General features: G+C 42.4%; 2 protein-coding genes across 3 annotated transcripts; both read left to right on the top strand.

Annotated features, from left to right (window-relative positions):
- The first annotated feature begins 8,085 nt into the window (after positions 1–8,085).
- On the top strand, positions 8,086–12,721 carry LOC117435579 (cathelicidin-related peptide Oh-Cath-like). Its single transcript, XM_034058885.3, has 4 exons — positions 8,086–8,404; positions 9,401–9,508; positions 10,212–10,304; positions 12,443–12,721. The coding sequence occupies exons 1-4, from the start codon at positions 8,216–8,218 to the stop codon at positions 12,533–12,535; spliced, it is 483 nt and encodes a 160-aa protein (XP_033914776.3). The 5' UTR covers positions 8,086–8,215; the 3' UTR covers positions 12,536–12,721.
- Positions 12,722–18,464: 5,743 nt separating this feature from the next.
- On the top strand, positions 18,465–22,005 carry LOC117972384 (cathelicidin-related peptide Oh-Cath-like). 2 transcript variants are annotated; one of them, XM_059017222.1, is made up of 4 exons: positions 18,465–18,706; positions 19,715–19,822; positions 20,986–21,078; positions 21,735–22,005. In XM_059017222.1, the coding sequence occupies exons 1-4, from the start codon at positions 18,518–18,520 to the stop codon at positions 21,819–21,821; spliced, it is 477 nt and encodes a 158-aa protein (XP_058873205.1). In that variant the 5' UTR covers positions 18,465–18,517; the 3' UTR covers positions 21,822–22,005. The 2 variants fall into 2 exon arrangements, with proteins under 2 accessions (XP_058873205.1, XP_058873211.1); XM_059017228.1 differs by lacking the exon at positions 19,715–19,822.
- The last annotated feature ends 592 nt before the right edge of the window (positions 22,006–22,597 follow it).

Genomic DNA, 22,597 nt, shown 5'->3' with positions numbered 1-22,597 from the left:
CTTTAGATTAAAACCACAGTATTTATCACAGTGTTTGTCTGGTGGGTACCTGAGCGGTTATGTGTTTAAAACTTCACCTGTACCTAAATCCTTGCTGGAATAAATAAATAAATAAATCATTCTATCAAAAAATATATTGAAGCCATTAAGCAAATCAGTGATTCATAGTCTTTAACAAATCGATAAGACCCAAATTAAAGACTTGAACATTCTCTGACAACTGAATGAGCAATAAATAAATGTTCTTGGCTGAGGGAGTCTCCCTTTAGCAGGCACATACTGGGCTTGTTGCAAGGATGTGCACACACCAAATAAAACAAGGTGCTGAAGGTGGAGATCTGATTGAATTAAATGAGTTGACACCTCTTTTCCGCATTGAATAAGGTGGATATGCATCATCACCTGGAACATGTTCTACTGCTCGTTGCTATTGTTGCTACAGTACAGACTGATGGGCAGCGAGGACTGTTTCTCGCAAACAAGCTTTACTCACAGCACATATATAATTGGTAAACATGAACACACTTGAAAATAATATTTGAAAATGACGCAGGATTGCATTAGGAGTAAAAAGGTGTCCCAAGCTATTGTGAGAGACACCTCTACAATATGGTGAATGGACAAATGACACTTAAAGGGTGAGCTAAACCTGACCTAAACATATTGTGTCACAGGCGTGCCACAAAATTGATTTACAGAAAAAGAGAACATGCCCTTGAACGAGAAGCAGATTGCCTGGAACTGCGTGGCACTGTTTATTTGGGCTCTGCTGTTTTTTTTATTTATCTGGAGGAAAGTTGCTGTTTACCTTGACTTCAACTCTTACGTAACTATTGGTAGGGGTTATTTCTGTGAGATAAGTGAACCAAACCTAGACTGAACCCCTTTTACCCAGCTAATTCTGCAAAAAAAAAATCTTCCTCCTGGGGTCTGCAGGTGACTCACCATCATAGTATAAGCACATTGTGTTCAATGAAGAAAGCCTGTCAGTCAATAGGGGAAGTCAATACGGGAAGCAGCTGATTGGCTATTGACAGGACAGAAGCAAGTGAAGGGGTGGTTAAAATTTCACCATCTAAAAAACAATAGAGATATGTATGAAAGGTTAATAATGATCTCAACAGAAACAGCAGCCATGAATGGCAGATAACACCAAAAATAGGATATTAACACAAGTATGTCAGTAATTTATGGCACCCTTGCTTTAGTATTTTATGTGTCCTCCTTTTGGTTTTATTATGTCTCTCAGATGTTTATGATAATTATTAACCAGTATGTTGCATCTTCTTGGTGAAATCTGGGCCCATTCTGTCTTGCATAGTTCCTTCAGCTCAGACAGACTGGACACATAATTCTTGGCTACAGCTTTCTTTCAATTAATTCCAAAGCACTTCTATTGGATTGAGATCTGGTGATTGCAAAGGCCGTTCTAGAACTTTTATCTTTATTTTCTTCAAGAATTCCAGTTGACTTAGCCGTATGCTTTGGGTCAGCCTATCAGCAGATGGTGGGATCTCAGAAACAACTTAAACAGCTTACATTTTATTTGAAGCTACACTTTATTGTTTATGAAATTGTCATTTTCAAAGCTAGTGTATCACGTGAAAACAAAGGCAGATATTTTTTTTTTTTTTTAACCTATGGAGCCCTCTCGTGGCAGAATTGAGAAAGGTGGGATTGTATGAAATATTCTAACTCTTGCCTGCATCACCCAAAAAAAAACAATTGTGCCAGCAAGTATCATCAGCAATACAATTACAAAAAAATACTTTAAGAATAAAATATAAAAACAAATCAAATATACAGTTTTGCAAACATATGCAAAGCTCTAAGTGTGACAGACAGACACCTCCCTATATCCAATCCGATTTCCCAATAAAATGTGTGAAGTCTAACATACATACAGTATATACTGTCACAGAAGAATGTATTGGCACCCTACACTTAAGCAATTTCAAATATTTGTTCATGACAGAAGTATTGGCACCTTTACATTAAGAGTCTGAAAAAACGTAATGCAGTAGAACTAATTTAAAAAATATTTTCATGAATTGAAAACCTAAATGGTTATTAAGCTGCATTATAAAGTCAATAGACAGAAAATGAGGCCATTATCCCCACCATCTGTTGAAAAAGATCATTTTGGCAACACAGCAGATGATGGTCAAGACAAGGATTTGGATTCCCATTTGAGAAGAGCACATGAAGCAAACTACAACAAAGGAAATGGCTACAGATTCAAATAAATATGGACTACCAAAATCCACCATCAGAACAATAATAAATGTAGTTAAATGCACTGTATTAGCATTGGAAAAGAATGGAAAGTGTACAATTAGCATGGAAAATTTCCAGTCAGTGCTTATAAGGGCACAAGTTTGTATTAGAAGAACGCAGATTTAAAATAAATAAATAAATAAATAAATAAATAAATACAAAATGAAGTGCAATATTATGTCCTGGCTGTTTAATATGAGTAACTCATATTAAAACAGATTTGCAAGCAAATAATGAGAAAAATAGGGATAAATCATAGAAAGCAGGCTAATGTAATATCACTTAATAGGACTAACTTAGGCTGGTTTCACAGACCCAGATAAACACTAAGGTTTGTGGTAATCGGAGGTCTGTAAAATCAGCAGTAAATTTGGTCTATAACGTTGATCCCAGCAATCCCCATCAATTTCAAATACGCTGCAATTGACGTTTGTCCAAGCAAGTGGATCGAAATCATGTATTCCCTGTTGGGCACATCAAGTGGAATACATTATTTGAAAAATACTTTTAAATGCTTCTATGGTTATCTGCCTCTGTTACTCCATCTGCCACATCAATATTTTTTTACCACCACTTCCTCAGCCTTTTTTTTCCCCCCATCACAAATTATTTATGTATCGGGTTACCCCGCCACAGACGTTGGTCTGCTTGAGCTGGAATGACTTGTGATGTTAGACTTGGTAAAATTGCTTAACATTATCATACCTGACTGTCTACGTGTTTTATTTTCACGTCAATTTTCAAATGTTGGTCCTGTAGATTTACTTTCGCCTACCTTGAGTTTCGTTCAAGCATTTGTTTCCCAAGTGTATAAAAAAAATAAAATAAATAAACATCCCTGTATTTCTGGAGAAGGTGTTTGTAGCATTCTGTGGCCTTCTCTACAATAGACGACGTAGCAGTATGGCTGCCGACTGTGATGGAGTGGTTCAGAGCACTGTGACATCACATCCTTGGGTGGTCTATATTAGAGAGTGACATTAGGACGAGACTCCCGCAGGGCCCGCTGGATTCCCATGGTATTTGAATACATTTCTCTTTATGCTTGCAGGAATGGAAGGAAACGGAAATGAAACTGGCGGGAGCGGACTGGGACTGGGAAGAAAGAGTTTTAAAACGGATGGGAGTGGAACTGAAAGCTCTGGGAATGGGGTGGGAGGAAGACTGAAAGCAGCAGGAAGAGCAGTAGCAAACTTTAGTTTGTCAGACGAGCTACAAGAACTTTAGATGTTGTAATATTAAACCAATCAATATGAGATGTTGTAAAATTGAACCAATCAAATGTGTACTCAGACTTCTGGGTTCCATATATTTACCAAGACAGACAATATTACCCTTGTATCAACGACACTCGTTTTAATTGACACGCCCCATTTAGTGATGTCACTGGCCCACCCATTCAATTCAACTTTGCTTGCGTGCTTCAAGACCATTAAAAAAAAAAATAACTGTAAAAGGACCTAAACTAATTTTAAATATGTCAACCTCAGCAAATAAGTTGATTAAATAAACATATTGGGAGTTCAAGTTGGAGTGAAACTCAAAAGACTGTGGCCCTCGAGTTTTTTTTTTTTTTTCTGTTATCAACACATTATGCAAAATAAAAACGACAGGTTACGGATGTAACCTCGGTTCCCTTTCAATTCGAAAACGACCAACAACAATACTTTTGGGAAAGTACATCAAAGCCGTCGCGAGGGAGCGTGAGCGGACAGCAGATGAGGGACGTCTCGCTACCACCAAACTAATCTTTGTGGTGTGAGCGAGCTACCTCAAGGAAGGCATGTAGGGGTCTACCACACTGAGTCAGTAGAATCGGGTGAATGCATGCGGAGTAGCCCAGGTAGCCACAGTACAGATATCAGTCAAAGAGGCTCCTCTGAAGAGCGCCCATGACACAGCCACTCCTCTGGTAGTGTGCGCGGACACCCTCCCAGGTGGGAGTAGGCCGGCATTAGTATATGCAGGCAAAACTGTGTCCACAATCCAGTGGGACAGTCGCTGCTTCGAGAGGGCTTGACCCAGGGTCCTTACACGATGACAGACAAAGAGCTGGTCAGACTGACGCAGCGCTCTCATCCTATCCACATAACATCTCAATGCCCGAACCGGGCAGAGGAAATTCAATCTCCGATCCTGCTCCGAAGAAAAAAGGAGGGGGTGGAAAGCTCTAATTCCACTGATTGATTCAAGTGGAAAGCTGTAACCACCTTGGGGAGTACATTTCATGTTAAAACTCCAAACTTTCTCAGAGCTAGGCCTCTTAAAAAGATAAACAAACAAAAACAATTCTGAAAAACTGCACATCTGACTGGAACGAAATCGGCCACGTCAAGAGACATTTACCCTACAAGACCATTTACCCTCCACCACCGCTAGGGGCAGAGCAGCAGGAGCTGCCTCTGCCTCCGCCACCTCCACCAGCAGAGGGTGAATGCCTGCTGGTTCTGCCTCAACCGCCGTGGGAGGACTGCTTGCCCCTCCCACCTCCACCAGCAGAGAGTGAATGCCTGCTGGTTCCGTCTCAAGCACTGTGGGAGGACTGCTTACCGCTCCCAGCTCCACCAGCAGAGGGTGAATACCTGCTGGTTCCGCCTCAACCGCCGTGGGAGGACTGCTTGCCCCTCCCACCTCCACCAGCAGAGGGTGAATGCCTGCAGAGGGTGAATGCCTGCTGGTTCCGTCTCAAGCGCCGTGGGAGGACTGCTTACCGCTCCCAGCTCCACCAGCAGAGGGTGAATTCCTGCTGGTTCCGCCTCAACCGCCGTGGGAGGATTGCTTGCCCCTCCCACCTCCACCAGCAGAGGGTGAGTACCTGCTGGTTCCGCCTCAACCGCTGTGGGAGGACTGCTTGCAGCTCCCAGCTCCACCAGCAGAGGGTGAATGCCTGCTGGTTCTGCCTCAATCGCCGTGGGAGGACTGCTTGCCGCTCCCAGCTCCACCAGCAGAGGGTGAATGCCTGCTGGTTCCGCCTCAGCCGCCGTGGGAGGACTGCTTGCCCCTCCCACCTCCACCAACAGAGGGTGAATACCTGCTTGTTCCACCTCCACCGTCATGGGAAGGTCTGCTCCTGCCCTGCCTCGCACCGCCCAAGGATGCCTGCTTCGCACCACCCAAGGATGCCTGCCTCGCTTCGCCCAAGGATGCCTGCCTCGCTTCGCCCAAGGATGCCTGCCCCGCATCGCCTGGGGCTGTCTGTTGCTCCGCATCGCCTGGAGAGCCACCAGTTACATGGAACGAGGGAGAAGTGGAGCTCCCGCTGCCGCCTCCATGGCCAGGGGCTCCCCTCCCGAGTTCGCCTCTGGAGGGTCCACTAATGCTGCTGCTGCCGTCGCCTCCCGAGGGTCCGCTGCTGCTGCCGTCGCCTCCCGAGGGTCAGCTGCTGCTGCCGTCGCCTCCCGAGGGTCCGCTGCTGCTGCCGTCGCCTCCCGAGGGTCCGCTGCTGCTGCCGTTGCCTGCCGAGGGTCTGCAGCTGCTGCCGTCGCCTCCCGAGGGTCCTGTTTTGCCTGGGGTTGCTACCAGTCCTGCCATGCAGCAGGAAATACAGTGGCTGGAGCCCCATGAAGGGGAGCTGCCGGCCACGGAAAAGGGGGGGGAGGTCAGGAGACCAGCTCCCCCAGCCGCACTTTCGCGGCAGGAAATACTGTGGCTGGAGCCCCATGAAGGGGAGACCACCCCCAAAATTTTTTGGGCCAGAGGAGCCGGCCTGTGAGCGGGCCATCGGAACGCTACGGCTGTTTGGGTGGGAGGAGGACATCCCACCGTGGCTGCCACCTTTGGTCCGTTGCTGCCCCTGTTCCTGCGCCGGGACTGCTAGCCGGGACTTTAAGGAATAAGGGGGGAGGTGGCCAAAAAGGCCATGTGTGCTGCGCACAAGGGGGGGCATGTGTGGCGGAGTGTTCCGCCCCTATGTATTATTATTTGTATTTTTGTTTGCGGTGCGGATAAAAGCGCCGTGTCTTTTGTTATTGTTTTTTATTATTTATATTTCAAAAAACCTTGTGAGGATGCATGACTGATCAGCTACTGATTATTTAACTAGCTGACAGTCATGCATCCTTACCAAACGTGTGCAGACTCTGGCCGAGGGGTAATAAGATAATTACAACTAGTTAACCCCTCGGCCAGAGTATAAGAACCTACAGCTGTCTGTTCTGCGGGGGTGGAGTGTACAGAAGAGAGTACGGGAGAACATGGGAGAGCGAGCAAAAACAATTGTTATATTTAATATACTTGTTACTGTTTATTTGTTTGGCCAACGTGCCTTTTTGTTTTGTTGTTTGTTTAAATCTTTTATTTTTGTTTTGTTTATTAATAAATACGCTGAGTGCCGTTGCACTCAGCTTCACCCGCCCATCCATTGTTTTGGTTTCTGTACTTCCTGGTCCGTGACTTCACCACTGCGAGCCAGCCTGCTACACATCCAATGAACTTTAACCTTACAAACCATCCAATGCTATATTTTTAAATATAGAGAGTAAAATCATTTTTATGTGATGTATATTTCCATCTGATACAAAGACATTTCAGATGGCTGTATCACATCAATATCAGGGTCTATTATATATACTACATATAATGATCATATACAGGGTATCCACTAACTCAGGCATCATAGGCATAATTGTTAATAATATTGGTTGTCTCTATGTTTCTTTCTGGTATGAAATGTCTTTATGCAACGAGAACGAATTCAGGTCATTTTGATTTGTGGTGCAGATAGTAAACGGTTTGGCTGCCCGAACATCCTTCTTAGCACAATATATAATTGCTTAAGATGCATGAATTCTGGGACACCCCGATTATAGCAAAGTGGAAAATAGGGACTGATATATTAAACAAATGTATGCATGGACACACAAACAAAACCAGAACATTCTTTAGAAGAAAATAAATAAGAAACGTGAAAAACATTCTTAAAACACAATATGCAATTAGTGAGACTGAGTGAGTGAGTCTGGTTACACAACATTTTAATTTCAATCCCAATGCATATGTTGTAATCATTAGTCTCCTTTGAATTTTATCACAGCATGTACAGTTCAGTACAATCTTTTTGCACAAGCCTGTAGGATATCTTTGGCACTCTTCTCAGCAGATCAGTTTCATTTGTTAGTAGTAGCCCAGTGTATTATATAATTGTAAAGTAATTGTGCTTTAATTTTAGGAGAGAAAGAGGAAACGAAATGAAGAATGTAACCCAAAAGAATATCGTCCCGGTGAAGGGCTGCTACTGGCTTCAAGGGGCTGCAAAGGCTGTTACTGAGAAACAGACAAGCACCACTGCCAGAATATATGTAAAATGCAGTAGAAAATTAGCAAAAATAAATTCTTGAAATTATGTTTAAAAAAAGATGAAATAAAACAAGCTGTTACAGTGTGTTCAGTGCATGTTTCTTGTTAAATGTGGTTCTGGGTGGCTAGGAGTTTAAAACCACTATCAGTCTATCACAATGTACCAAATAAATATTCCACCAGGTCTTTGTCTGGGTAACTGGTTTTCGACGGTCCCTTCAACAGCACAGCAGCCCTCTAACAACATGCTGAGACATTGGTTGAAGGAAAAGGGCCTGGGTTCTCAAATTGATGGTATAAAAATGTACGAGAAAAAATACATACAAACTGCCCTTACTCATTAGTAAACACATTTACCAACCCTGTACTGTTTATGGATTGAGAGGTAGGATTAAGTATTGTGGTACAAAGTTTATTTGACTGCCTGTAAACACAGCACTGCATAACAGTTTCACCAAGCAGGGTCAGTGCTTTCATAGGGGGGCATTTTGTGAGATTCGCTTAAAAAATGTAAATATAACAAATAGCTTGAGTGTAGGCAAATATTTAAAATAAAGTTAATGACTGACCAGTTCAGTCTAAGCTGCCTGATCTCCGGCTGCATGTCATCAGTTCTGCTGTCGGACGTTGGGGTGAGAGGAAGATGAAGAGTCTGCTAGCCTTGCTGTTCTGTATAGGAGCCTTGGTGGCCTCTACTGCTGCACAGCTGCTTTATGAACAGCTTCCCAAACAACACAGAAGAGCCATTGACCGCACTGTGGAGGACTTCAATTCAAATCAGAGAAAAGCTTTCCGTTTCTACAAACTCATTGATCCTGTAAAAGAAACAGAGGTACTGCTGTGTGTGTATGTGTGTGTGTGTGTGTGTGTGTGTGTGTGTGTGTGAAAAACAGCTGAAAGGGAACGCATTACACCATTGCTTGTGAAAGTAGAATAAAATTTAGTGTTAGTAATAAGCAACCTAAAACATATTAGTCTGAGGACTCAAAAGTTTGCCTGAGATGTTACTAGTTTTTAAACATTTAATATCTATTTTAATCGTATTTTTTTTTTTTTAATTGGTAGAATACATGAATATGTTAATCAAAGTTGTTATCATTATACTGATGTTGTTATTGTACCTACAACATGTACTGCAGGTGCACACTTACAAATATGAGGCAAATATAAACATAAAAAATCCATAAACCACACAACCTTGCAACAACAAAATAACCAATACCAACAGCATCTTTGCCAACTGAACCAATCTTCTTTTCAATAGCTGTTTGACAATTTGTTCTCTTTTTCACTATTATTATTGTTATTGATGTTGTTATTGAAAAACAAATCTATTAGATGTATTTCTACACTGCATATGTTAGTATTACCTCTTTGAGAAACAAAGGCAGCATGGACAGTAGAAATTTCAGGATCAGGTTTTAAATGTCCGTTTACACCTGAAGAAGAGACTTTTGAGGTCTTGAAAGCTAATGTCTTTATATTATTTTTGTTTTATTTAAAGAATGATTGCTTTACAGTCTGTTTGGATTAAATCACATTCTGAGAACTGTTTCAGGCTGATGACCCCAAAACCAAGCAGAGCTGTGGCTGGGTTGCAATACAATCAGTTGCTGGTCAATACAGAAACAGTGAAAGAGGCATGTAATTGAAATAAAGAGGAGGTTGACCTTATGGTGGTATAGGAGGATGCCCACTGCCCTTCAATTCTCCTGAGGTGTTGTGAGGAATTCCTGGGGGGGGGGGGGGGGGATTAGGTTTCTAAATTGAATGAATAATTTGGGTAAAATATGTGAAAAATAAATATTCTGTTTTTCTCTCTGACCAGCTGCCCTTTGACCGTTCCTATCTTAACCTCCACTTCATTTTGAAAGAAACAGGATGTTTACAGAAGAGTGTAAAGAATCTACACCAATGTAGATTCCTTAATAGCAAGGTGAGTTTTGGAATGTGCAATAAGACTTCCCAGTGTACATTACTTTCTGAGAAAAATCTTCCAAATATTTAACAGTAAGATCAACTTGTCTTTTGTTACTCAGATTATTCCTGACTCCCCTTGATTGGTTTTAAGTTTATAAAAAGCACAGCAGCACTCCACTGATCCAAGACTGTGCTCAATTATGATCCCGCAAATACAAAAGGGACATTGTGGGGTTGAAGAGAATCCAGCAAAGAGCAACCAGACTAATCCCAGCAGGGCTTAAAGGAGTGAGCCATGAAGACAGGTTCAAGGAACTGACTCTACTCAGCCTAGAACAAAAAGGATTTTTTTTTTAATACATTAAGTGCAGTACAGAAACCAGGACAAGAGGACACAGTTAGAAATTATGCAGAGATAGACTTAAGACAGACGATAGGAGACTTTTTTTTACACAGAGAATGGTCTGAGTAAGGAATGGGTTAGCAAATAGGAAACGGACAAGCAATTATTCCTTCTGCACTAAATCCAAAGATGTGTTAATTCCCCCCCCCCCCCACAATATCAAATCAAGGTGCAAAAGTATAAATGGAACACAGTACAAGTTGTTGGTAAGTGAATAGGCCTACATTTAAAATACACTATTAAAATGCCTCAATGTTCAAATGTTCACACAAACTATATTTTAAAATATGTTGTTTTGTTTTGTTCTGTACAATAGCCACGAATGGACTGCGTTGGATGCTTCATCGCAGGAAGTGACCATTTTGAAGAAGAATTTATTGATTGTGTTCAAAGAAACCAAGTCACAGAGGTATTGAAAATATTCTCAATACACTTTCTAAGGAATTGTATAAAATACAATAGTATTCTCTAGATTACAATAGAAGAATCCAGAATGTTCAAGTGGATTTTCAATCTCTCTGCTTGTACTGGGATTTTTCATTCTCGTCAAACAACTGATTTGGCTGAAGTCACGGAGCAGAAGCATCACAAAAACGTTTTAAATTAAATTCCAGGACCTGAGAAAAAAGTAATGCAATTGCTATAAGTAGAGAATGCACTGAGTCTACTTGGAGATGACTGTCTCCCAAAAGTATAAAACAACAAGTGCAATAAAAAGCCTTTTGCACAAGTCTGGAAGATCTCTTACAAACAGATCAGGTTTACCTGCTGCTGGTATAGTGTAATGATTCTGCTGCAGCAAGATGTGCCCCCTCTAAGAGTGCTTCACCCTTTTTGAATGACTGAAAGCAGTCAGGTAATTAGCTGGAATCTGTAAGCTCAAATAAAAGAAAGAAAGCAGCTGCACTTGTGCTTCTGGCTGCTGGTGTCTCGACTATCCACTAGTGAGTGACACGGGAATGAAACTTCAGTCCTGTCTCATCCTGTCCTGTCAAAAATGTTCCTGTCCCATCCCATCTCATGAAAGAGTCATCATTTCCAATCCTGTCCCAAATTTTTGTAACTTTTTTTTGTTTGTTTTTAATTCCCGTCCCATCCTGTCCTGTCAAAAAAGATCCCGTCTCACCCCACCCTGTGATAAACAGAGATCAACTATTATTTGGAGGTACAGATATTTTCGTATTCATGTATAAAATTAGGGTTTATAGGGTTTTGCATTAAACACTACCGGTATACTACTAGTAATTTGTTTTTAGTTTTTGTGTTTTCAGAAAAAAATACAGTGCAAGCACAGGGTCTTTATAAGCACAATGTGCAATATAATGATGTAATATATAAATTCTGTAATATAAAAACAACTGTTTAGAGTTTTGTGCTGCAGTTTGAGTTTCTAAATCGATCACTAAGTAACCCGGTTCAGAGATTTTAGTAAATCTCACAATAAACTGTCAGTGAAATACAGTATTACGAACCATTAATTTATATAAAAAAAAAGACATGATATTGAAATTATATTTCATAAACGTCCAGGGAGTATCCATCATGTAATTATTTATTAAAAATCATAGTATTATACATACCCCTTCAACGTAGCGCCGAAGTAGTACCTCCAAAAAATAGTAGCTGTTACAGCCAAATAGTAGCCTTTGACATCTCTGCATTATGATTAGGGGTAGTAATCATAAAAACCGAAAATGTGCCCATCCTTAATATATTGCTAGTATCAATAATTCATGTATCAATATTGTTAACTAAAGGACTGACATAACTATACAATTATGGGTAATATGAAATATTTTTAGTATCAATCTATGTTAAACGTAAGGGTTTTTATTAACCATTCTGTGTTGCCAAGACGCTGATTCTCCGCGGACATCTGCTGTCCCTCCGGTCCGTCCGCGTTGGTGATGTCGGAGTCTCTCTCCGAGTTTGAACCTTCTGATTCGTAGGCATACGGCTCGAATTGATAGGGGAGACAATCCCTGTTCTCTCTCTACATCAGATCCATCACTACATAATTCACATAACAGGAAATGGAGATCGCCCTCTTTGTATTTCCAGGTATTATTTGATTAATTATAGCGCAATTAAACATAATTTGGGAAAATTAATGTGATTATATGTTCAAGTGAGACCTGTTAATATTATTTGGTATGTTTATAATAACAGTCAAGTTCCATGTCATAGGCTCTTACGACTTTACAGCAACAAAAAAAAAAAACACTCTTCCTGTCTGCTGGTGGCTTAAATCCCGTTCTTGCTCGTCCTGAGAGTTTTTTTTATTATTATTTACCGGTCCCGTCCGTTCCCGTGAGCTTCACTCCAGTACCATCCTGCAAAATTTAACGCAATTTTTTCCGGTACCGCGGGAAAACAATGGGTCCCGAGGGTGGCCCGTCTTCATGTCACTCTCTACTGTCCACCTCCTTGAGCCAACTCTCCAGTGTGAGGGACCAAGAAAGGGTTTCATTACAGTAGGAAGAGAGGGCAAAGAAACCGTGGCCCAATGTGTCATATGACTGTAAAGTAAATGTGTTTCCATTTCAGGAGATACAGAATAAAAGAGCTGAGGAATGTGACAAGTTGCACCCATATCATCTTGGTGGAAGTATACCGTTGGCCTCAACACAAAGAGGCTGAGAGATAAGGAGGCAGGGCTACGAGCTGAAGACTGAATGTAAAGAAACTCTGTAAAATGTGGTAGAGAACAAGAATGATACCAATTGCAGCATTGTGCTGTACCTGTTATCAGATAACTGTGCTGATGTATAAATAGCATTGCAAAATGTACACAAAGATGAAAATAAACAACAATAGCAACAACAAGGTTTGGGTATTTTTAAATATCTTATCTGCACCCCAGCCGATTATGGATTTTGTTTCTCACATGATAGTGAGTGGTCGATTTGATCACGGCGTCACCTTGAAAATGAGAATCCTATCAAAGCTGATTACGTTCATGAGCTAATATATTGACAGCCTTACCCATGCCTGTTATAGTTAATTTCTACTGTCATAATTTCATACTGGCAAGAGTGTAAGAAATACAACCTCCTCATATTTCTTGTCTTACTTAAATGTACAAAAAACATAAGTGCTCTGGGTTGTCTTTAGATTAAAACCACAGTATTTATCACAGTGTTTGTCTGGTGGGTACCTGAGCGGTTATGTGTTTAAAACTTCACCTGTACCTAAATCCTTGCTGGAATAAATAAATAAATAAATCATTCTATCAAAAAATATATTGAAGCCATTAAGCAAATCAGTGATTCATAGTCTTTAACAAATCGATAAGACCCAAATTAAAGACTTGAACATTCTCTGACAACTGAATGAGCAATAAATAAATGTTCTTGGCTGAGGGAGTCTCCCTTTAGCAGGCACATACTGGGCTTGTTGCAAGGATGTGCACACACTAAATAAAACAAGGTGCTGAAGGTGGAGATCTGATTGAATTAAATGAGTTGACACCTCTTTTCCGCATTGAATAAGGTGGATATGCATCATCACCTGGAACATGTTCTACTGCTCGTTGCTATTGTTGCTACAGTACAGACTGATGGGCAGCGAGGACTGTTTCTCGCAAACAAACTTTACTCACAGCACATATATAATTGGTAAACATAAACACACTTGAAAATAATATTTGAAAATGACGCAGGATTGCATTAGGAGTAAAAAGGTGCCCCAAGCTATTGTGAGAGACACCTCTACAATATGGTGAATGGACAAATGACACTTAAAGGGTGGGCTAAACCTGACCTAAACATATTGTGTCACAGGCGTGCCACAAAACTGATTTACAGAAAAAGAGAACATGCCCTTGAACGAGAAGCAGATTGCCTGGAACTGCGTGGCACTGTTTATTTGGGCTCTGCTGTTTTTTTTATTTATCTGGAGGAAAGTTGCTCTTTACCTTGACTTCAACTCTTACGTAACTATTGGTAGGGGTTATTTCTGTGAGATAAGTTAACCAAACCTAGATTGAACCCTTTACCCAGCTAATTCTGCAAAAAAAAAAAAAATCTTCCTACTGGGGTCTGCAGGTGACTCACCGTCATAGTATAAGCACATTGTGTTCAATGAAGAAAGCCTGTCAGTCAATAGGGGAAGTCAATACGGGAAGCAGCTGATTGGCTATTGACAGGACAGAAGCAAGTGAAGGGGTGGTTAAAATTTCACCATCTAAAAAACAATAGAGATATGTATGAAAGGTTAATAATGATCTCAACAGAAACAGCAGCCATGAATGGCAGATAACACCAAAAATAGGATATTAACACAAGTATGTCAGTAATTTATGGCACCCTTGCTTTAGTATTTTATGTGTCCTTGTGGCAATGCGCCCCGCCCCTGTGTGCATTTGTGTGTTATGTGTTGTATGTTGCGTGTGTAAATGTTGGTGTATAGATTGGTACACGGGATATAAACGGGTCTGTGTTTCACGTGTGTTTAAAAAGTGTAGATTTGTATTTAGGCACGAGGAGAGCACAAATCACTTCACGTGCTGGTTAAATGTAATATGTGAGCACGGGGTTGCACAGAATTAATTCACGTGCTGGGATTCAAGTGAATAATTAATTAGTAATTGAATCCCAGCACAACAGTATATATAGAGACACGTAGCATGCAGTCGGGGGTTAGGTGTTCAGTGAGTGGAGAACGGGATTGGAGACGGAGGTAATAATAATAAGAAGAAGAAGAAGAATAGTTAAGTGTTTTCACTCACCGTGTTTGTTTGTCTCCGTGCACCGTTTGTCTGTGTAGTCCGTTTTGTTTGTCTATTTATTTTGGCGTGTAGTGCCGTGTCCCGTGTTTTTGTCTGTTAAACCCTTTTATTTTCTGTGCTGTTTTATTAAATGCTGAGCGAAACCATTCGCTCAGCTCCACCAAACTCCAAGTCTCTGTCATTTGTGTTCCTGTTTCTGGTCTGACGCCACCCACTCCGGCCGTCTTTGTGACACGTGGTGTCATCGTGGGATAATAGCGCCTCCAAGCGTCAGACCAGGAGAGGGGGTTCTGTGAAAAAAAAAAAATTGTAAAGCGAGGATGGGAAGAAAGAGCTGCAGGAAGCAGCAGAAGCAGCAGCAGCAACAACAGCTGCAGCCCTCATCCTGCATGCCGGGCTGGGAGGAGGACAGCCACAACGGGGCAGTAGCCACCCCTCTACCCCCACTGCCACCGGGTTCCCCACCGTCCCGGGAAATATGGGACTGGCTGGTGCACCCCGAGGGGAACTTCGCCAGTGACCTCCCCATGGTTATTCACGCACTGCAGATGCGAGATGGGAGACGATGGGAGGACTGGGAGCAACAGCACAACCCGGCATCCGTTCGTGACCTCACCATGGTGGTGCTGGGTTACCTAGCTGCAGACATGGGAGGGATGCCTTCCAGTGAGCAAGAGGGAGAGGAGCAGTCGCTGCCCTCTCCAGTACCTGAGCGGGAGGAGCCTGAGCGTCCACAGCCCGAGTGGGAGGAGCCTGAGCGTCCACAGCCCGAGTGGGAGGAGCCTGAGCGTCCACAGCCCGAGTGGGAGGAGCCTGAGCGTCCACAGCCCGAGTGGGAGGAGCCTGAGCGTCCACAGCCCGAGTGGGAGGAGCCTGAGCGTCCTACGCCTGAGTGGGAGGAGCCCGAACGTCCTACGCCTGAGTGGGGGGAGCCCGAACGTCCACAGCCCAACAGGGAGGAGTCGGTGCGTCCACAGCCCAACAGGGAGGAGTCGGTGCGTCCACAGCCCAACAGGGAGGAGTCGGTGCGTCCACAGCCCAACAGGGAGGAGTCGGTGCGTCCACAGCCCAACAGGGAGGAGTCGGGGCGTCCACAGCCCAAAAGGGAGGAGTCGGTGCGTCCACAGCCCGAAGAGAGGGAAGTCGGGGCTTCCACAGCCCTAGGACCCAAGCTGCCAGCAGAGGGTGAATACCTGCTGGTCCCACCTCCACCAGCAGAGGGTGAATGCCTGCTGGTTCCACCTCCACCGCAGTGGGAGGACTGCTTGCCCCTCCCACCTCCACCAGCAGAGGGTGAATACCTGCTGGTTCCACCTTCACCGCAGTGGGAGGACTGCTGGCCCCTCCCACCTCCACCAGCAGAGGGTGAATACCTGCTGGTTCCACCACCGCCAGGAGCAGAGGAGCTGGCGCTGCCTCTGCCTCCACCACCGCCAGGAGCAGAGGAGCTGGAGCTGCCTCTGCCTCCACCACCACCAGGAGCAGAGGAGCTGGAGCTGCCTCTGCCTCCACCACCGCCAGGAGCAGAGGAGCTGGAGCTGCCTCTGCCTCCACCACCGCCAGGAGCAGAGGAGCTGGAGCTGCCTCTGCCTCCACCACCGCCAGGAGCAGAGGAGCTGGAGCTGCCTCTGCCTCCACCACCACCACCCAAGGGAGAGGAGCAGGAGCTGCCTCTGCCTCCACCACCACCACCACCACCTGAGGGAGAGGAGCAGGAGCTGCCTCTGCCTCCACCACCACCACCCGAGGGAGAGGAGCAGGAGCTGCCTCTGCCTCCACCGTCGCCTCCCGAGGGTCCGCTGCTGCTGCCGTCGCCTGGGGTCGCCAGGGATCCTGCTTCGCCTGGGGTCGCCAGGGATCCTGCTTCGCCTGGGGTCGCCAGGGATCCTGCTTCGCCTGGGGTCGTTGAGGGTCCTGCTTCGCCTGGGGTCGCTACACTGTGGCCGGAGCCCCACGGAGGGGAGCTGCCGGCCATGAATAAAGGGGGGGAGATCAGAAGACCAGTTCCCCTCGCAGCAGTTTCGCTGCCGGAGATCGTGTGGTCGGAGCCCCATGGAGGGGAAATGCCGGCCATGAAGAAGGGGGGGGGAGGTCAGGAGACCAGCTTCCCCAGCCGCACGTTTGCGGCAGGATAGTGTGTGGCGGGAGCCCTGGAATAGGGAGCTGCCGGCCACGAAGAGTTGGGGGGTGACGGACCTCCCACCATGGCCACCCCCATGGACACTGTGCTTTCCCCTCTTCCGGGACTTTGAGACTGAGGGGGGAGGTGGCCATTGAGGCCATGTGTGCTACGCACAAGGGGGGGCGTGTGTGATGGGGTACACCTCGTCCCTGTATTATTATTTGTATATTTCGTATTATTATTATATTTGTATTTGACGGTGGGAAAGCCGTGTTTTTTTATTGTTCGTTTTGTTTATTAATTTAAAAAACCTGTGTGAATGTGGCTGGAGCCTCAATAAGGTAATTGTTTTATTGATAATTAAGGCTCCAGCCACAGTTTAAAAGAACCAGCTCTTGGGTAATGGGGAGAGATTTTCCTTTGAGTTAGAGACGGGAGGACGGTTCAGCGAGATCATACAGCCGAAGCAACTGCTACCGCTGTACCACTCGGTATTTGTTTCTTTATGTATTTTTGGCCATCGAGCCCTTTTGTTTGTTATAAAGTGTTTTGTTTATTGTTTGATTTATTATTAAAACCTGAGCGCAAACGCGTCTCGTTTCCCCTACCTACCTTTGCCTTTGTTTTGTATTGCTTCTTCCTGGTCCGTGACGTCAGTACTGCAACCGCTCTGCCACAAAAACACAAACAAAACCAGAACATTCTTTAGAAGAAAATAAATAAGAAACGTGAAAAACATTCTTAAAACACAATATGCAATTAGTGAGACTGAGTGAGTGAGTCTGGTTACACAACATTTTAATTTCAATCCCAATGCATATGTTGTAATCATTAGTCCAAAATTGGGGATCCTTTGAATTTTATCACAGTATGTACAGTTCAGTACAATCTTTTTGCACAAGCCTGTAGGATATCTTTGGCACTCTTCTCAGCAGAGCAGTTTCATTTGTTAGTAGTAGCCCAGTGTATTATATAATTGTAAAGTAATTGTGCTTTAATTTTAGGAGAGAAAGAGGAAACGAAATGAAGAATGTAACCAAAAAGAATATCATCCCGGTGAAGGGCTGCTACTGGCTTCAAGGGGCTGCAAAGGCTGTTACTGAGAAACAGACAAGCACCACTGCCAGAATATATGTAAAATGCAGTAGAAAATTAGCAAAAATAAATTCTTGAAATTATGTTTAAAAAAAGATGAAATAAAACAAGCTGTTACAGTGTGTTCAGTGCATGTTTCTTGTTAAATGTGGTTCTGGGTGGCTAGGAGTTTAAAACCACTGTCTATCACAATGTACCAAATAAATATTCCACCAGGTCTTTGTCTGGGTAACTGGTTTTCGACGGTCCCTTCAACAGCACAGCAGCCCTCTAACAACATGCTGAGACATTGGTTGAAGGAAAAGGGCCTGGGTTCTCAAATTGATGGTATAAAAATGTATGAGAAAAAATACATACAAACTGCCCTTACTCATTAGTAAACACATTTACCAACCCTGTATTGTTTATGGATTGAGAGGTAGGATTAAGTATTGTGGTACAAAGTTTATTTGACTGCCTGTAAACACAGCACTGCATAACAGTTTCACCAAGCAGGGTCAGTGCTTTCATAGGGGGGCATTTTGTGAGATTCGCTTACAAAATGTAAATATAACAAATAGCTTGAGTGTAGGCAAATATTTAAAATAAAGTTAATGATTGACCAAATCAGTCTAAGCTGCCTGATCTCCGGCTGCATGTCATCAGTTCTGCTGTCGGACGTTGGGGTGAGAGGAAGATGAAGAGTCTGCTAGCCTTGCTGTTCTGTATAGGAGCCTTGGTGGCCTCTACTGCTGCACAGCTGCTTTATAAACAGCTTCCCGAACAGCACAGAAGAGCCATTGACCGCACTGTGGAGGACTTCAATTCAAATCAGAGAAAAGCTTTCAGTTTCTACGAACTCATTGATCCTGTAAAAGAAACAGAGGTACTGCTGTGTGTGTGTGTGTGTGTGTGTGTGTGTGTGTGTGTGTGTGTGTGTGAAAAACAGCTGAAAGGGAACGCATTACACCATTGCTTGTGAAAGTAGAATAAAACTTAGTGTTAGTAATAAGCAACTTAAAACATGTTAGTCTGAGGACTCAAAAGTTTGCCTAAGATGTTACTAGTTTTTAAACATTTAATATCTATTTTAATCGTATTTTTTTTTTAATTGGTAGAATACATGAATATGTTAATCAAAGTTGTTATCATTATACTGATGTTGTTATTGTACCTACAACATGTACTGCAGGTGCACACTTACAAATATGAGGCAAATATAAACATAAAAAATCCATAAACCACACAACCTTGCAACAACAAAATAACCAATACCAACAGCATCTTTGCCAACTGAACCAATTTTCTTTTCAATAGCTGTTTGACAATTTGTTCTCTTTTTCACTATTATTATTGTTATTGATGTTGTTATTGAAAAACAAATCTATTAGATGTATTTCTACACTGCATATGTTAGTATTACCTCTTTGAGAAACAAAGGCAGCATGGACAGTAGAAATTTCAGGACCAGGTTTTAAATGTCCATTTACACCTGAAGAAGAGACTTTTGAGGTCTTGAAAGCTAGTGTCTTTATATTCTTTTTGTTTTATTTAAAGAATGATTGCTTTACAGTCTGTTTGGATTAAATCACATTCTGAGAACTGTTTCAGGCTGACGACCCCAAAACCTAGCAGAGCTGTGGCTGGGTTGCAATACAATCATACATTTGCTAGTCAATATAGAAACATTGAAAGAGGCATGTAATTCAAGTAAAGAGGAGATTGACCTTATGGTGGTATAGGAGGATGCCTACTGCCCTTCAATTCTCCAGAGGTGTTGAGAAGAAAATCCTGGGGGGGGGGGGGGGGGGATTAGGTTTCTAAATTGAAGGAAAAATTTGGGTAAAATATGTGAACAATAAATAAAGAAGAATCTGTTTTTCTCTCTGACCAGCTGCCCTTTGACCGTTCCTATCTTAACCTCCACTTCGTTTTGAAAGAAACAGAATGTTTACAGAACAGTATAAAGAATCTACACCAATGTAGATTCCTTAATAGCAAGGTGAGTTTTGGAATGTGCAATAAGACTTCCCAGTGTACATTACTTTCTGAGAAAAATCTTCCAAATATTTAACAGTAAGATCAACTTGTCTTTTGTTACTTGGATTATTCCTGACTCCCCTTGATTGGTTTTAGGTTTATATAAGTTTATAAGGCTGTGTGGTCCAGTGGTTAAAGAAAAGGGCTTGTAACCAGGAGGTCCCTGGTTCAAATCCCACCTCAGCTGCTGACTCATTGTGTGACCCTGAGAAAGTCACTTAACCTCCTTGTGCTCCGTCTTTCAGGTGAGACGTAGTTGTAAGTGACTCTGCAGCTGATGCATAGTTCACACACCCTAGTTTCTGTAAATCGTCTTGGATAAAGGCGTCTGCTAAATAAACAAATAACAATAATATAAAAAGCATAGCAGCACTCCACTGATCCAAGACTGTGCTCAATTATGGTCCCGCAAATACAAAAAGAACATTGTGGGGTTGAAGAGAGTCCAGCAAACAGCAACCAAACTAATCCCAGCAGGGCTTAAAGGAGTGAGCCATGAAGGCAGGTTCAAGGAACTGACTCTACTCAGCCTAGAACAAAAAGGAAGGTTTTTTTTTTTTTTTTAATACATTAAGTGCTGCACAGAAACCAGGACAAGAGGACACAGTTAGAAATTAAGCAGAGATAGACTTAAGACAGACGATAGGAGACTCTTTTTTTACACAGAGAATGATCTGAGTAAGGAATGGGTTAGCAAATAGGAAACGGACAAGCAATTATTCCTTCTGCACTGAACCCAAAGATGTGTTAATTTCCCACCCCCTGCACGCTGTGATTTGACAGCTGAAAAGCAGATCCACGGTTAGAGAAGTATGACAATATCAAATCAAAAGGGGGGAAAGTATAAATGGAACACAATACAAGTTGTTGGTAAGTGAATAGGCCTACATTTAAAATATTGAAATGCCTCAATGTTCACACATAAACTATATTAAAAAATATAGTTAATATAGTGTAAAAAAAAAAAAAGAGAATGTAATTGTATGTAAAAATAATGTGATATCTTGTAACAATTGTAAGTCACCCTGGATAAGGGTGTCTGCTAAGAAATAAATGAATAATGAAATAAATAAATAAAACTTCTGTGACATTCACTGTTTTGTTTTGTTTTGTTCTGTACAATAGCCACGAATGGACTGCGTTGGATGCTTCATCGCAGGAAGTGACCATTTTGAAGAAGAATTTATTGATTGTGTTCAAAGAAACCAAGTCACAAAGGTATTGCAAATATTCTCAATACACTTTCTACGGTATTGTATAAAATACAATAGTATTCTCTAGATTACAATAGAAGATTCCAGAATGTTCAAGTGGATTTTCAATCTCTCTGCTTGTACTGGGATTTTTCATTCTCGTCAAACAACTGATTTGGCTGAAGTCACGGAGCAGAAGCATCACAAAAACGTTTTAAATTAAATTCCAGGACCTGAGAAAAAAGTAATGCAATTGCTATAAGTAGAGAATGCACTGAGTCTACTTGGAGATGACTGTCTCCCAAAAGTATAAAACAACAAGTGCAATAAAAGCCTTTTGCACAAGTCTGGAAGATCTCTTACAAACAGATCAGGTTTACCTGCTGCTGGTATAGTGTAATGATTCTGCTGCAGCAAGATGTGCCCCCTCTAAGAGTGCTTCACCCTTTTTGAAGGACTGAAAGCAGTCAGGTTTTGAGCTGGAATCTGTAAGCTCAAATAAAAGAAAGAAAGCAACTGCACTTGTGCTTCTGGATGATGGTGTCTCAGCTATCCACCTCCATGATCCAAATCTCCAGTGTGAGGGACCAAGAAGGGGTTTCATTACAGTAGGAAGAAAGGGCAAAGAAACCGTGGCCCAATGTGTCATATGACTGTAAAGTAAATGTGTTTCCATTTCAGAAGATACAGAATAAAAGAGCTGAGGAATGTGACAAGTTGCACCCATATCATCTTGGTGGAATGATAGCGTTGGCCTCAAGTGTCTGAGAGATAAGGAGGCAGGGCTACGAGCTGAAGACTGAATGTAAAGAAACTATAAAATGTGGCAGAGAACAAGAATGATACTAATTGCAGCATTGTGCTGTACCTGTTATCAGATAACTGTGCTGATGTATAAATAGCATTGCAAAATGTACACAAAGATGAAAATAAACAACAATAGCAACAACAAGGTTTGGGTATTTTTAAATATCTTATCTGCACCCCAGCCGATTATGGATTTTGTTTCTCACATGATAGTGAGTGGTCGATTTGATCACGGCGTCACCTTGAAAATGAGAATCCTATCAAAGCTGATTACGTTCATGAGCTAATATATTGACAGCCTTACCCATGCCTGTTATAGTTAATTTCTACTGTCATAATTTCATACTGGCAAGAGTGTAAGAAATACAGCTTCCTCATATTTCTTGTCTTACTTACATGTACAAAAAACATAAGTGCTCTGGGTTGTCTTTAGATTAAAACCACAGTATTTATCACAGTGTTTGTCTGGTGGGTACCTGAGCGGTTATGTGTTTAAAACTTCACCTGTACCTAAATCCTTGCTGGAATAAATAAATAAATAAATCATTCTATCAAAAAATATATTGAAGCCATTAAGCAAATCAGTGATTCATAGTCTTTAACAAATCGATAAGACCCAAATTAAAGACTTGAACATTCTCTGACAACTGAATGAGCAATAAATAAATGTTCTTGGCTGAGGGAGTCTCCCTTTAGCAGGCACATACTGGGCTTGTTGCAAGGATGTGCACACACTA

The sequence above is a fragment of the Acipenser ruthenus genome, chromosome 3 (genome assembly GCF_902713425.1).
Source record: "Acipenser ruthenus chromosome 3, fAciRut3.2 maternal haplotype, whole genome shotgun sequence".
Taxonomy (NCBI): Eukaryota; Metazoa; Chordata; class Actinopteri; order Acipenseriformes; family Acipenseridae; genus Acipenser; species Acipenser ruthenus.
Note: the sequence above shows the minus strand (reverse complement) of the source record. Positions and strands in the feature narration are given on the sequence as shown.

Excerpts from the sequence above, each read along its gene's own strand:
- LOC117435579 (XM_034058885.3), top strand. The coding sequence starts at position 8,216 with ATGAAGAGTCTGCTAGCCTTGCTGTTCTGTATAGGAGCCTTGGTGGCC. Across the intron at positions 9,509-10,211 it reads GTAGATTCCTTAATAGCAAG|CCACGAATGGACTGCGTTGG; the intron begins GTGAGTTTTGGA and ends TCTGTACAATAG. Across the intron at positions 10,305-12,442 it reads AAAGAAACCAAGTCACAGAG|GAGATACAGAATAAAAGAGC; the intron begins GTATTGAAAATA and ends TTTCCATTTCAG.
- LOC117972384 (XM_059017222.1), top strand. The coding sequence starts at position 18,518 with ATGAAGAGTCTGCTAGCCTTGCTGTTCTGTATAGGAGCCTTGGTGGCC. Across the intron at positions 19,823-20,985 it reads GTAGATTCCTTAATAGCAAG|CCACGAATGGACTGCGTTGG; the intron begins GTGAGTTTTGGA and ends TCTGTACAATAG. Across the intron at positions 21,079-21,734 it reads AAAGAAACCAAGTCACAAAG|AAGATACAGAATAAAAGAGC; the intron begins GTATTGCAAATA and ends TTTCCATTTCAG.